The sequence below is a fragment of the Xiphophorus hellerii genome, chromosome 6, assembly GCF_003331165.1.
Source record: "Xiphophorus hellerii strain 12219 chromosome 6, Xiphophorus_hellerii-4.1, whole genome shotgun sequence".
In the NCBI taxonomy this organism is placed as follows: Eukaryota; Metazoa; Chordata; class Actinopteri; order Cyprinodontiformes; family Poeciliidae; genus Xiphophorus; species Xiphophorus hellerii.
The window spans coordinates 16,970,018-16,982,453 of NC_045677.1; the positions used below are offsets into that span (position 1 = coordinate 16,970,018).

Genomic DNA, 12,436 nt, shown 5'->3' on the forward strand with positions numbered 1-12,436 from the left:
ACAGTTGATCTAGGGAGCTTCTTCAAAGTTTTGATGTGCTTTTTGAACACATATCTTTATTAATGCTCTTATTGTCATGTCACTAACTTACAGTAGAGAGTTACGCCCTCTGGTTGTAACAGGTGAGATAGTTCTAGAGTGTTTGACTGAACACGTTCAGCAGGTACGGTGTTGAGAGAAGTTGTCTCTTTATGTTTGTTTGATACTACGTGATCAGTCAGTATTCATTTATGTTATTCTATTCACTGTTACGCCACTACTCTATTTGTAATACCTATTCAGATGGTAAACATGCATTTTTCTTTTCTTTTTCTTTTTTTTTTAACATAAAGCCCCGCCTTTTTTGGGTTGGTCCTGAGGTGAGGATGATATAAACAATAGTCCGTAGAGTAAAGGTGAGATGGGCTGTTGCGCTCTGGCAGGTATGACTGGAAAGACACTGGCCCTGAGAGACTCTCCAAGGCACCGCGCGTCTTGACGCACAAACCACCTTTACGCAAACAGCTTTTCTGCGTTTTACGCTGGATCTTGCAACTCATCACCTCTATCAGCATGAAGTTAGAAGTGTTGTGTGGAAACCATGATATGACGCAGCTTGAGATCCCCGTGGATGGAGAGGGGAAAGAGAAGTCCGCTCTTTCTGCAGAGGAGGAGTTGGGGTCCGATGGAGACTGCGTGGCCCACAGCCCTCCACTGGTTACTCCAAGTGGGAGCAGCAAATCGAAACCATACACACGGAGACCCAAGCCCCCTCTTTCCTACATCGCTCTGATCGCCATGTCTATCCGAGATTCCCCCACCGGACGTCTGACTTTGGCGGAAATAAACGACTACTTGATGAAAAAGTTCCCTTTCTTCAGGGGCAGCTACACCGGCTGGAGGAACTCTGTGCGACACAATCTGTCTCTGAATGACTGCTTTCTGAAAGTGCTCAGGGACCCATCCAGGCCCTGGGGAAAAGACAATTACTGGATGCTCAACCCTAACAGCGAGTACACGTTCGCTGATGGGGTGTTCCGGCGCAGGAGAAAGCGCATCAGTAAGCAGTTCAACCGAGTGCAGGACGTGTCGGAGAGCGCAGAGGATCTTCAGGGTACCGACAAGACTGACCCAAGCAGCAAGACTGAGCCCCGTCCCAAGTTTACAAGCTCATTTGCTATTGAGAGCATCCTCAGCAAGCCTTTCAAAAGAGACTCAACCAAGCAGCCATTTTACCCTGCATTGATCTGGCCATACTCTGAACTTATGCTGCCTCACTCAAGTGCATCTGCTTTCCCCCATCCGTTTAGCTGGGCTGCTCGTTGAGCCTGGTGCTGGAATGCTTTTCTTTATGAACAGAACAAAAGACAGACTCATTTTGTTACTGTTTGTATTTTTTTTTCTTGTTTGAGAATTGAAAGTCATCAGTGAGTGATGCTTTAATTTATTACCTTATTGATGCTGGCATGTTTTTTGTTTGTTTGTTTGTTTTTTGTTTTTTATTTTATTTTATTTTTTTTACCTTTACAGGCCGCCTTTTTTTATTTATTACTTTGTTGACAACAATTAATTGTAAATGTGACTGTGTACAGTACACTAACACTTTTGTTATTTGATAGTCAAAAAGTCTCAAAATGCACTTTGTTCTCTTTGTCAAAACCTCTATCATAAAATATTTAAACACAGCAAAAAGAAAAAAAACAACGGTACAATGGTGTTGTGTGTCTTATTCTTATTGGAACCAATAAAAAGCTCCTCAGATACCAAAGCAATAGTGTTCATTTATTTGTTTGCTCGTTTATATAAATCTTGGAAATTTTGATGGAGTTCATTTTGAATGTTGTACTATTATTAAAACATTATTTTTTATTCTGTCCATCCATCCATCCATCCATCCATCCATCCGGGGCCTTAAAATCAAAGCCTCAAGGTCGTGTGTCCTGTACATTTTAGATGCCTCTGCTTCAACACACTTGAGTCAAATAATCAGGTAATTATCAAAACTACTGATGATGTAATTTGGTTCTTTGATTCATGTGTGTTAGATCAGTGGCACATCTAAAAGTTGCTGGACATCAGATCTTGAAGCCTAGATTTTGAGACCCTTAGTATATATACCTTTGTCCTTGCAGGGTCACAGAGGCCTGGTATGTATGTCCAGCAGTGGGTCAGAGGGGATACACAATGGACAGGTTACCGTTCCATCCTGGGCAACAATGCAGACATCTAAGATCAATTTTAGAGAAACCATTTGACCTGTCAGTCAAGCTTTTGCACTGTGGGAGGAAGCCGGGGCACAGACTGAACCCACAGTGTTCAAATCCAGGATCGTCTTTATCTTTCTGCAAGGCAACAGTGGTGCCAAACAATTATAGCAATTGGGGCAATTGGACTGTAACTTTGCTGCCAAAGACCACTTAACCAATGTTTTACATTAAGTTGGGGAGAGGAAAATAGGTTACATATTTCCAGGTGTAGGGTTCTTTATTTTGTCATTTATCTATGACTATTTTATGTTTTTGTTTGCTTTAGCAATTTGCTGGAGAGTCTAATGAAACACTTGAAATTGTGTTTTTGCTGATATCTTTTGAGTGTCACCTGACACATGAACATCAGTGGACCCCTTCAGTCCACCCTCTAAGAAAGCCCTTTAACTCCCCCACCCCACCCCCCACTCCCACCCCACCCCTCCCTTCATTTTTTGAGCTATTTTTCATTTAAAAACAATTCTTGGTTAAGAATTAATTTATCAAGGGATTGATTCCAAACTCAAGAGGAAACACAGCACATGGAATCTGTGTGTGTGGTATTCCTATACAAGCTACATGTTTTGACAAAATAAAAATAAAATCCTGTCTTGTAGATAACACAGTAAGAAGGACTCTAATACTTAACTTCTGCACAAACCGTCAAAGATGTCATTTTTGCAACGAAAGATATTTGGTTATCAAATGTGGACAGAAATACTTTGAAAAGTGAATCGTGGGTGGGGATTAGTCTTGCTGTAATGCGCTGTGTCCGACTCCTTGTCTGGATCTTGGCCAGTGGGGCAGGGAGTATTTCCTGATTTCTTGCAGTGATTTGGGGGGAAACGCAGGATGTAATGGGGCTAAGGACACAGAGGAGAAAACGGATACAGTCGAGTTCTGTTTGGCCGGGTAACAAATGCACAAGTGAAGTGGAATATCTTTATTCCTCTTGACATAAAGGATCATTGCCAACATGGCAAGTGAGACGAAAGACGGCAGAGGACCGCTTATTGCCACGGCTGTAAACCTCGCAAAGCATTTTAAAGGAACTTCTTGAAATACTGCGTCAGGAAAGCGGAGTAAACTACGTTATACAGGGAAGGCTTACATTCAAACAGAAGCGCGAACATGACTGCTGAGATGCCTCAGCAGCAACAGCTGGATCCCTGTGATTCTGCGCGCTCCTGCGCCGAGCTGCTCAGCCCGCAGCCAGACCTGGAGAGCGCTCAGGGCGCACTTAGAGGAAAAAAATCCACCACCAGCTTGAGGCGCCCTGAAAAGCCGCCCTACTCTTATATCGCACTCATAGTAATGGCAATCCAAAACTCACCGAGCAAAAGAGTAACTCTGACCGAAATTTATCAGTTCCTGCAGGCCACATTCCCCTTTTTCAGAGGATCGTACCAGGGATGGAAGAACTCTATTAGACACAACCTGTCTCTCAACGAATGCTTTATAAAACTGCCCAAAGGTCTGGGAAGACCTGGAAAGGGTCACTACTGGACCATAGACGCAGGAAGCGAGTTCATGTTCGAGGAGGGGTCCTTTCGCCGCAGACCGCGAGGATTCCGGAGGAAATGCCAGGCTATGAAACCAGTGCACAGGATGATGAATGGCATCGGGTTTGGCGCGTCCATGCTGGCGCAGAACTTTGATTTCCAGTCTCCTCAAGTTTCAATATCATACCACAGTAACTACAACCTAGATTTAGTGGGTAGTGCAGTGCAAGGGGGATTTGAAGGACTTGGAGTAGGCCATCTCAACCCGCATATTTCACCCACCTCCCTGACATCCTACGTGACGGCATGTGAGACAGCATCTCCCACCAATTATTACCCAGACAACGGCAGCAGCAGTACCTTACACTCTTCACCAAAAACAACAGCCACTCTGGACCGTACATGTGCGTATGAAAATGCCGCCTCGCACTGGAACGCACCCGGGGTGTCCTCACACAGAAAACAGCAAGCTCTGCCATCAAGCTGCAGCAATCCCTCTGCAACTTCACCTTATTTTTTGCCTCAAATCCATTTTCATCATAACACACGAGAATCATCTGAGGTGGCAGGTAAAAAATCCACTTAAAGAAAACTGTGATATGATGCTGATATCTGCGCTGCAGTTTATTCACTTATTTGGTGTTGACTTGTCTTAAACGAGTTTAGAATTTTTCTCCAGTATATTTTTAATTTTGAATTAAAAATGTGGATGTGTATTCATGATATTTTCCGGTAGTGTGTTTTAAATATTTGCTTATATTTTTTTTGTATATAATGTTCGAATACATTTCAGAAAATAACGCCTATTTCCACTGAAAGTCTTCCAAAAAAGACGATGATTGACCCTAAACGTTAGGACGTCAAACTGTAGGTGAATTATAGACGCTTTTTCATTTGTGATACATTTAAATGTTGATAATTTCATTCCATTTAAAATGGCACCTGTCATGAAATTTAAAAAAAGGAATAACAGATGAGTGAAAAGGAAGCTGCATAAACTGCTCGAAGAGAGAACTGGCTACATTTAAGGGCCTCAAAACTGTGTGGTGCAATTTGAGAAGATTTTTAATTATCTGTGACCTTTGGTACGTCCTACATATGCTGCACCTACTATGTCTTGTCCCTATTTTTGTTATAAACGGCACACACAACTATAAAAATACATAGGAGATGCAATAAAGTAGCAAATTATTACACAAGTGATGCTAAGAAGTTATATCACTATGTGGACACTCAAACACAAGGAGGCAGAATTATTATCTTTTAACTTAGCTTAAACTTAATTTGCATAATATAATATTTAAGATTGAATTTGAAATAACATTGCCAAACCTTTGACTAATTTTACTAATTTAGGCATGTTTAAGTTTAAAAAAGTTTTCTACAAACTACTTAAAACATTTTCTCTAAGTCATGAAAAGCATAGTCACTTCTATAATTCATTTGCAAAAAGAGAGAAAATATTACAATAAACAAGTTAAAAAAAACTTTTTGTAGCAACAAAAACAAAACATGAAAAATCTGTTGGCATTTTTTTTTTAAAGGGCTTTAAAAAAAAAAGAAGCTTTTAAAAAAAGCTGCCTTGTGATCCTGATCCACACATGCTGATCCTGACTTTGGTTCTGTTTGTTTCCAGTGGGATTGCCTCGATATTGCAGCCCCTCAGCTGTTCGAGCGCCGGAAAGGAAGGAATTCGTTTTGAACCTAAATGGAATCTCTTCCTTCCATCCGAGTACCGGAGAATCCGATTATCCTCAGCTTCATCACCACCACAACCACAGCGACTGCCAGGACGTAAAGCCATGTGTGCCTCGATGACCACACATTTATACATTGCCCATGTGCGCGTTATTTTCCTTCCGTTCAATGATTGTCTTGTTTTCAATCTTAGACTCTTTCTCCCTTTTCTACACCTGAACAAAATACAAAATTTAATTTATCTTTTGAAGTCTATTTGAAATACCCAGTTTCTAATGCTTATTCAGTTAAAATGTCATTTTATCCACTCAGCTCTCCACCAAACTGCAAAGTTCAAATCCTTCGATCCCATTGACTTGTTCTGCACTGCCATCTTGAGGTGTCTAAATGTAAAGACGGGGTTTCAGGGCATTAAGCAACAGCCAAGTTGTAATAAAATTTCTGGCAAAAGAGGCGTTAATGATGCGTGCATGCTTCTACAAGAAATTCTGGTTTCGTTGAACTGGTAATGTGCAGATGCAGAAGTGTGAGTGCAGCTAGCTAAAAGTCAAAGGCCGAAGCTATTCTCGAATCATCGTTAAAACATTCTGAAAACAATGTTATTTATTTTCTAGGAATTGTGCATGGGTTTGTTTCACTTTCAGCAACCAGTTTCTTTACTGTGCATAGTACTGGAAGTTAAGCTTCATGTGAGTTAAAAACCACAAATGTGACACTACTATTTCTGTAGAAGGAGGAAAATTAACAAATTAATAATTTTGGAGGTTGAATATTTAATTTTTTTGTGGATACTTGTTGGCTTAATCCTTGCATGTAAATAAAAAATGTACAACTCATTGCTCATCAAACACCGGCTTTACAAAAGTTAGAATCTTAATTTTCAGCTACTTACATCTAACTGTCATGATAATTGTTGTAACACACCAGAAAATAAAGGTAATGTATGATGATTTTGTCCATCAGTAGCATTTCATTGAATTCCTTTTTAGTCTCCTCAGGTGTTTGCGTCAGTCTTTTGTCCTTACAGTGTTTTCGGGCTGTCAAAATATGATTTGGAATGACACTCCAAATAGCCTGTAATGAAGAAAAAAAAACAGAGAGTAGAAAACATGCATGTTGAACGTATTGATCTGTACTGAATTGGTAAATTGCTGCCGGGTGAGTCCTGCATTTCTCCAATATTGGTAAATGTGTGAAGCTTTAGATCAACCAATAATCAGCCAGTTTCTGAAATAGCTCAAAGGTATGGCTCATGAACCATCAACTGCCGATCAAGCTTAATGTACATGGGCAGAGAACAACACAGTGTTACAATTCTGTCAATAGAATGACAAAGATTTTGACGTGATCAACAGCCAGAAAGAAGAAGAGGAGGAAGAGGAACGAGGTTGTGACAGAGAAGTTAGGAGGCAAAACACTGGAAGAAGCCAAGGACATATGCTCCAACATCACCAGGCAATGGATTGTGATCCACAACAAGATGGTGATGGCGTTCCTCTGATGCTACTCCTCATTAAATAAACCCAGAGTTATTTTCTTTAGCATGGAGATGGAGAGCACAGGAGAATTGTGTTTTGTTCCTCCAGCTCTGCCTGTGCAGTTTTCTAGTAGAACACTTTTTTGTGCTCTACAGTGCTGTGTTTTCTAACTTTCTTATTCTTGGCTTTTTATTTTGCTTTACATTTACTGTATTTTGCCTATTATTTACCGTATTTTATTTACAAGTCCGTCAAAATAAATAATGCAGTCAATATAATTTGCATTTAAGCATTCCTGATTATAGATCCAACTCTTTGCAAGAAGGAGAATTTGGCAGTGTTGAAGCATTATTTCATGTAGACTTGTCCTTTACAGTGATGAAATTATGAACTCTTTCTGCTATGATCGCAGTTCAATCAGCCTCCTATCAAAAATACTCCCGGGGTTTTGTAAGCAACACTGGCAGTGGAGTATCTTTAGATCTAGGCCATGAAAATTCCAACTTCACGTAATTGTGGTAATACTTCATTATTTTTATTTTTCTTTGCCCAGACTCTGTAGCTTTACATACTAAAAGTCACTCAATTCTGTCTCTCACACAGGCATGAATCCAGAATCAGATATGCTTGAATGCAAATTTTATTGATTGCAAAACGTTTTTTTCCTGAGCTGTAACTGTTAACTGATTCTAAAATATGGAGTTTGAGCTGAGAATGGCATCACAGCAATAAAAAACGGTATCCATGTAGCAAGAACTTGTCATACTGATAATGCTGACATGTCCATTGACAGATGTTTACATTTGAGAGATCAACTAAGTATTTTGAGAAAGACTCTGACTTTTGCAGAAAATACACAGCGTGTTGCTATTTGTATGAAATGTTTTGAGAGATGCACTTACTGCTTTGCAAAATGCATGATGATTTGAGAAGCGACTGAGAGAAACTATATTTCATCTCAGTGCAGTGATGTAGTACTAAAGTGTATCAAGAGATGGCAGCACCCCACCAGAAACTTCCTGCAACACTCTGTTCTGTCTCTGTTGAGAAATTATGTCCAATACTAAGTATGTGATTTATAAAACGGTTTTAAAAAATGAATATCAGGGTGAGTAATACTTGACACCTGCTTTTTAAAATTTGTTTGTTAATTTTTTGTGGGGTTTTTTCCTGCTTTTTTTATTTTATTTAGAATTGCATGGCCTTTAAACGAACAAGCCATGGTTACTAACAAATATCAAGTTGAAATCCAATACATGGTCTAAAAATGACAATGTTATTTTCACAGTCTGTACAAGTTTCCCTTCCTGGCCACTAGAGGGAACCGAGCTTCTGATTTTGATGGTAAGACTTAAACAACGTGGTCTTTCTTCTTGTTCACTTTTAAAGTTGCAGGAGAGTAATTTGTACGAAAGTAAAGTCACTGCATTTCTATGTTACATTAATTTGTTCCATTTGTTAGTCACATTTTCATCACTTACGTTTGTCATCATAATCATAATTTAAGGTTACACAATCAGGACTATTGTTATTAATATATAGAGACTTTGGTGTATGTCTTGACCTGTACAGTAATCTCAATACATCAAAAGATGTTGTATTTTGATTATATATAAACATGCTTCTATTTATTTATTGCTATTTCAGACAAATATTTGTGGTTAGATGTAATGAAAACATAAGATCAAAAATAATTCTAAAACTACAGTGAGCTAAATTTGACCCAATATGAAATTACACCATAACATGTCTAGATGCAGTACCACACTGAACGCGTTAAAGTGACCCCTAAAATTTACCTTTCTTCAAAGAAATATTCATGATCATTGCGTCGTCTTTTTTGTGAAATAATTTGACACTCTGTTATGCCTGTCACGGTGCCTCAGTTGCGAATAGTTTAAATTATCAGGAGTTTTGGGGGGGACTGGGTGGGCAGAGCGCCGCATTAAGTAAAAGGCCCGTCGTGAACTGTGTAAACAGCCCAGGGCGGTGGAAAAAGTTCATGCCCGGGTCCATGTAAGGAGAAACCAGCGGAACGCTGCAGGCCACCGCACGGACATTTAATTAAGAAGACCTGAGGAGGATTTCAGTGAAACTCTGGCTATTACTGTTGTCTCAGGGTGTTCGGTACTGATTTTAATGCGCTGCTGCTCCCGACAGTCAGAGGAGCAGCAACTGTCGACCTAAAGCAGAGAGGCCTTAGGTGTCAGCTTTTTGAACCTTTTGTGTTTTAGTCCATTTTTAAAATAATTTTAATTTAATAATTTTTTTTTCTATCTTAGGCTCTAAAACTATAGCATTCACGTTAATGCATATGATAATATTTTAATATGATTTTTTTTTCTGTTGTATGAATAAATAAAACAATGTTTAATTAAAAGATTTTAAAAAATTAATTCTTCACAGTGTTTGTCTGGCTTCCGACACAATAAAACAAAACAGTTTTATTTAAAATGTTTCGTAGCGTGCTGTGCTGGTCTCCGTTACTTCCTCACGTTTCTCACATCTGCAGGTTGTGAGTTTCAGCCCAAATTGTCTCTAATTCTGGTCTGAATAAGATTGCATCTAACTGCTCAATATAAAAGGACATTTATTTCCTCCTTTGATCTCACACTGAGCCACAGTTGGAGCTCTTTTGTCAACACCTTAGAGACGTTCCCATGGGTGTAAGACACACCATTTGCTTTGCTGAATAACTTAATTAAACCATCAGCTATAATTTAACAACAAATATAAAAATAAATAATAATATTTTAAAATGGGTATGCTATATTTTACTATTGTAAAATACGTTTGAAATTGAGAAAAAAAACGAGATTTTTTTTTTTTTTTCCCCAATATCAAAGTGTCGCACTGTGTTTCTCCCTTTCACCTTAAAGGCAATAGCTTTAACTGATAGAGGATGCGCCGCGCAGGAACATGCGATCATGTTGTGTCTCTGTGTTCATATTAGTTGCTCTGTCACGTCTGAAGCTTTTTGGCAGGAGCGCGCTGGGAGTTACCCACACCTCCTGAAACCTTCTCCCTGAGAGCTGCGAGTGTGGCCAGGCAAGTGCACGGGCTGGCCTCCCATTGGACAACCCGCACACTCTGGAAAAGGGGGCGGGGGATCCCGGCCAGCAAAAAAAGGAGGAAAGAATTTAACTGCGCAAAAAGTCCTGTGTGGTGACGGATGTCTCAAAGTTCAGAACTTTTTCCGAATAGTTCCAAGGATGGGGACCGCTTGAAGACGTTTCTTTTTTATTATTAATATTGTTGTTATTATTTTTTTTAAAGTAAAGCAGCAAGGCGCTGTGATTTGAACCATCATCGGAGGGAGAAGTGGAGCTCACCCTTTGCAGACTCCGGATCAAAGCGAAGACATGCAGGCTCGCTACTCCGTCTCCAGCCCCAATTCTCTGGGCGTCGTTCCGTACATCAGCAGCGACCCCAGCTACTACAGGGCCGCTGCCGGTGGGGGCTACACGGGGATGGCAGCGCCTATGAACATGTACTCTCATGCGGCTCATGACCAGTACCCCGCCAGCATGGCCCGGGCTTACGGACCGTACACTCCCCAGCCTCAGCCCAAGGACATGGTGAAGCCCCCCTACAGCTACATCGCGCTCATCACCATGGCGATTCAAAACTCGCCCGACAAGAAAGTGACCCTGAATGGGATTTACCAGTTCATCATGGAGAGGTTTCCATTCTACCGAGACAATAAGCAGGGCTGGCAGAACAGCATTAGACATAATCTGTCTCTGAATGAGTGTTTTGTCAAGGTGCCCCGCGATGATAAGAAGCCCGGCAAAGGCAGCTACTGGACCTTGGACCCGGACTCCTACAACATGTTCGAGAATGGGAGCTTCCTGAGGAGGAGGCGGCGGTTCAAGAAGAAGGACGCGCTGAAGGAGAAAGAGGAGCGGCTGCAGAAGGACGTGCCGCCGAGACAGCAGGGCCGGGATCAGGACCAGCCAGTGCAAGGCTCCCAGCCAGTACGGATCCAGGATATTAAGACTGAAAACGGGGCCGTCACGCCGCCGCAGGCTGACTCGCCCTCTTTGAACGCAGTGCCCAAAATCGAGAGTCCAGACAGTAGCAGCAGCATGTCCAGCGGGAGCCCGCACAGCATCCCTTCGAGCAGGTCCATCGCTATGGACAGCTCCGAGCACCACCAGCAGCAGCACCACAGTCAGGCCTCTACGCAGGGCTTCAGTGTGGACAACATCATGACCTCCCTCCGGGGGTCTCCACAAGGGGTCACCGAGCTCCCCTCCAGCCTGACCGCTTCCACTAGGACAACAGGTATAACGCCATCTTTGTCCCTAAACTATTCTCCAAATCAGACATCTGTCTATAGCTCGCCTTGTAACCAGAACTCCATCTCTACTACCTCCAACGCTACCTATCATTGTAACATGAGCCTTTACGCTGGGGACAGGTCGAGCCACTTGGCACCGAGCACCGTGGACGAAACGTTGCCAGATTACTCAGTCACAACCACCTCGTCCTCCCTGACCCACGCTAATCTGAACTCAGGGCAGGAGGGCCCTCATACCCACCAAGGGAGGCTAGCGTCATGGTACCTGAACCAGGCCGGAGACCTGGGCCATCTGGGTGCAACGTACCCGGCGCAGCAGCAGAACTTCCACTCAGTCCGTGAGATGTTCGAATCCCAGAGGATTGGCTTGAATAACTCACCGGTGAATGGGAATAACAGCTGTCAGATGTCATTCCCACCGAGTCAGTCCATCTATCGCACTTCGGGAGCTTTTGTATACGACTGCAGCAAATTCTGACCAAAAACCAAAGAAAAATGAAAAGAAAGTAGGAAAGCTCAGTATTTTCTTAACCACACGGTGTTTGAACTCTGTCATTAAAACCCCATTTTACCTCTGTTTCCTGCCCCATGACAGTATGGACAAATGTGAGACATAAAAAGACAGAAAAGACTTGATCTTGGTTTTTTCTAAAGAACAGTGTTACATCAAATAACACGTAAGTTTCTTTCTTTTCTTTTTTTTTCTTTTTTTTCTGCTTTTCTGGCTTTATGTGATATGTTAGAGATGTGTCACTTGTCTTGGACGTGTATAGTTGCATATATAGTAATTTATTTCTAAAACTGTCGCCAAATATTATGGACCAAACACTCCAAAAGTGTTTCTAAATTGAATTGCCTTAACTGTCCAAAAGTATGTTCCGCTATAAAAGTAAAGAAGAAGAAAAGGAACGTGTATATCACCGTGATATTTTAATTAAATGTTGAAAAGTATTCTGAAGGATTTGTTTGTTTGTTAAATAAATTGTCATTTTATGTGAGTTAGAGTTGCGCCTCATTTCTTACAAACAAGAATTTAGGATGGTAACTTACATGCAGTCTCGTCCATCTTTACATTTTTGTAGTTTTAATTTTTAAATTCACAAGTTTATCAAAGTAAAACAAAATCTAAATATTTGCTGTATCCTAAAATATAGGCCTTTTTTTTTTTTTACAAAGAGTTTGATAATTTAAAATGCATCTTGCTGTGAGTGTTTCTAAACAAATACACCA

General features: G+C 41.0%; 3 protein-coding genes across 3 annotated transcripts; all 3 read left to right on the forward strand.

Annotated features, from left to right (window-relative positions):
• Positions 1-382: 382 nt before the first annotated feature.
• foxq1a (forkhead box Q1a) lies at positions 383-1,751 on the forward strand. The gene has a single exon (XM_032566591.1). It carries the CDS (start codon positions 553-555, stop codon positions 1,303-1,305), a length of 753 nt encoding a protein of 250 aa, XP_032422482.1. The 5' UTR covers positions 383-552; the 3' UTR covers positions 1,306-1,751.
• A 1,231-nt stretch (positions 1,752-2,982) lies between these two features.
• On the forward strand, positions 2,983-6,382 carry foxf2a (forkhead box F2a). Its single transcript, XM_032564847.1, has 2 exons — positions 2,983-4,296; positions 5,364-6,382. Exons 1-2 carry the CDS (start codon positions 3,357-3,359, stop codon positions 5,543-5,545), a joined length of 1,122 nt encoding a protein of 373 aa, XP_032420738.1. The 5' UTR covers positions 2,983-3,356; the 3' UTR covers positions 5,546-6,382.
• A 3,655-nt stretch (positions 6,383-10,037) lies between these two features.
• On the forward strand, positions 10,038-12,208 carry foxc1a (forkhead box C1a). Its single transcript, XM_032564629.1, has one exon. It carries the CDS (start codon positions 10,266-10,268, stop codon positions 11,682-11,684), a length of 1,419 nt encoding a protein of 472 aa, XP_032420520.1. The 5' UTR covers positions 10,038-10,265; the 3' UTR covers positions 11,685-12,208.
• Positions 12,209-12,436: the final 228 nt, after the last annotated feature.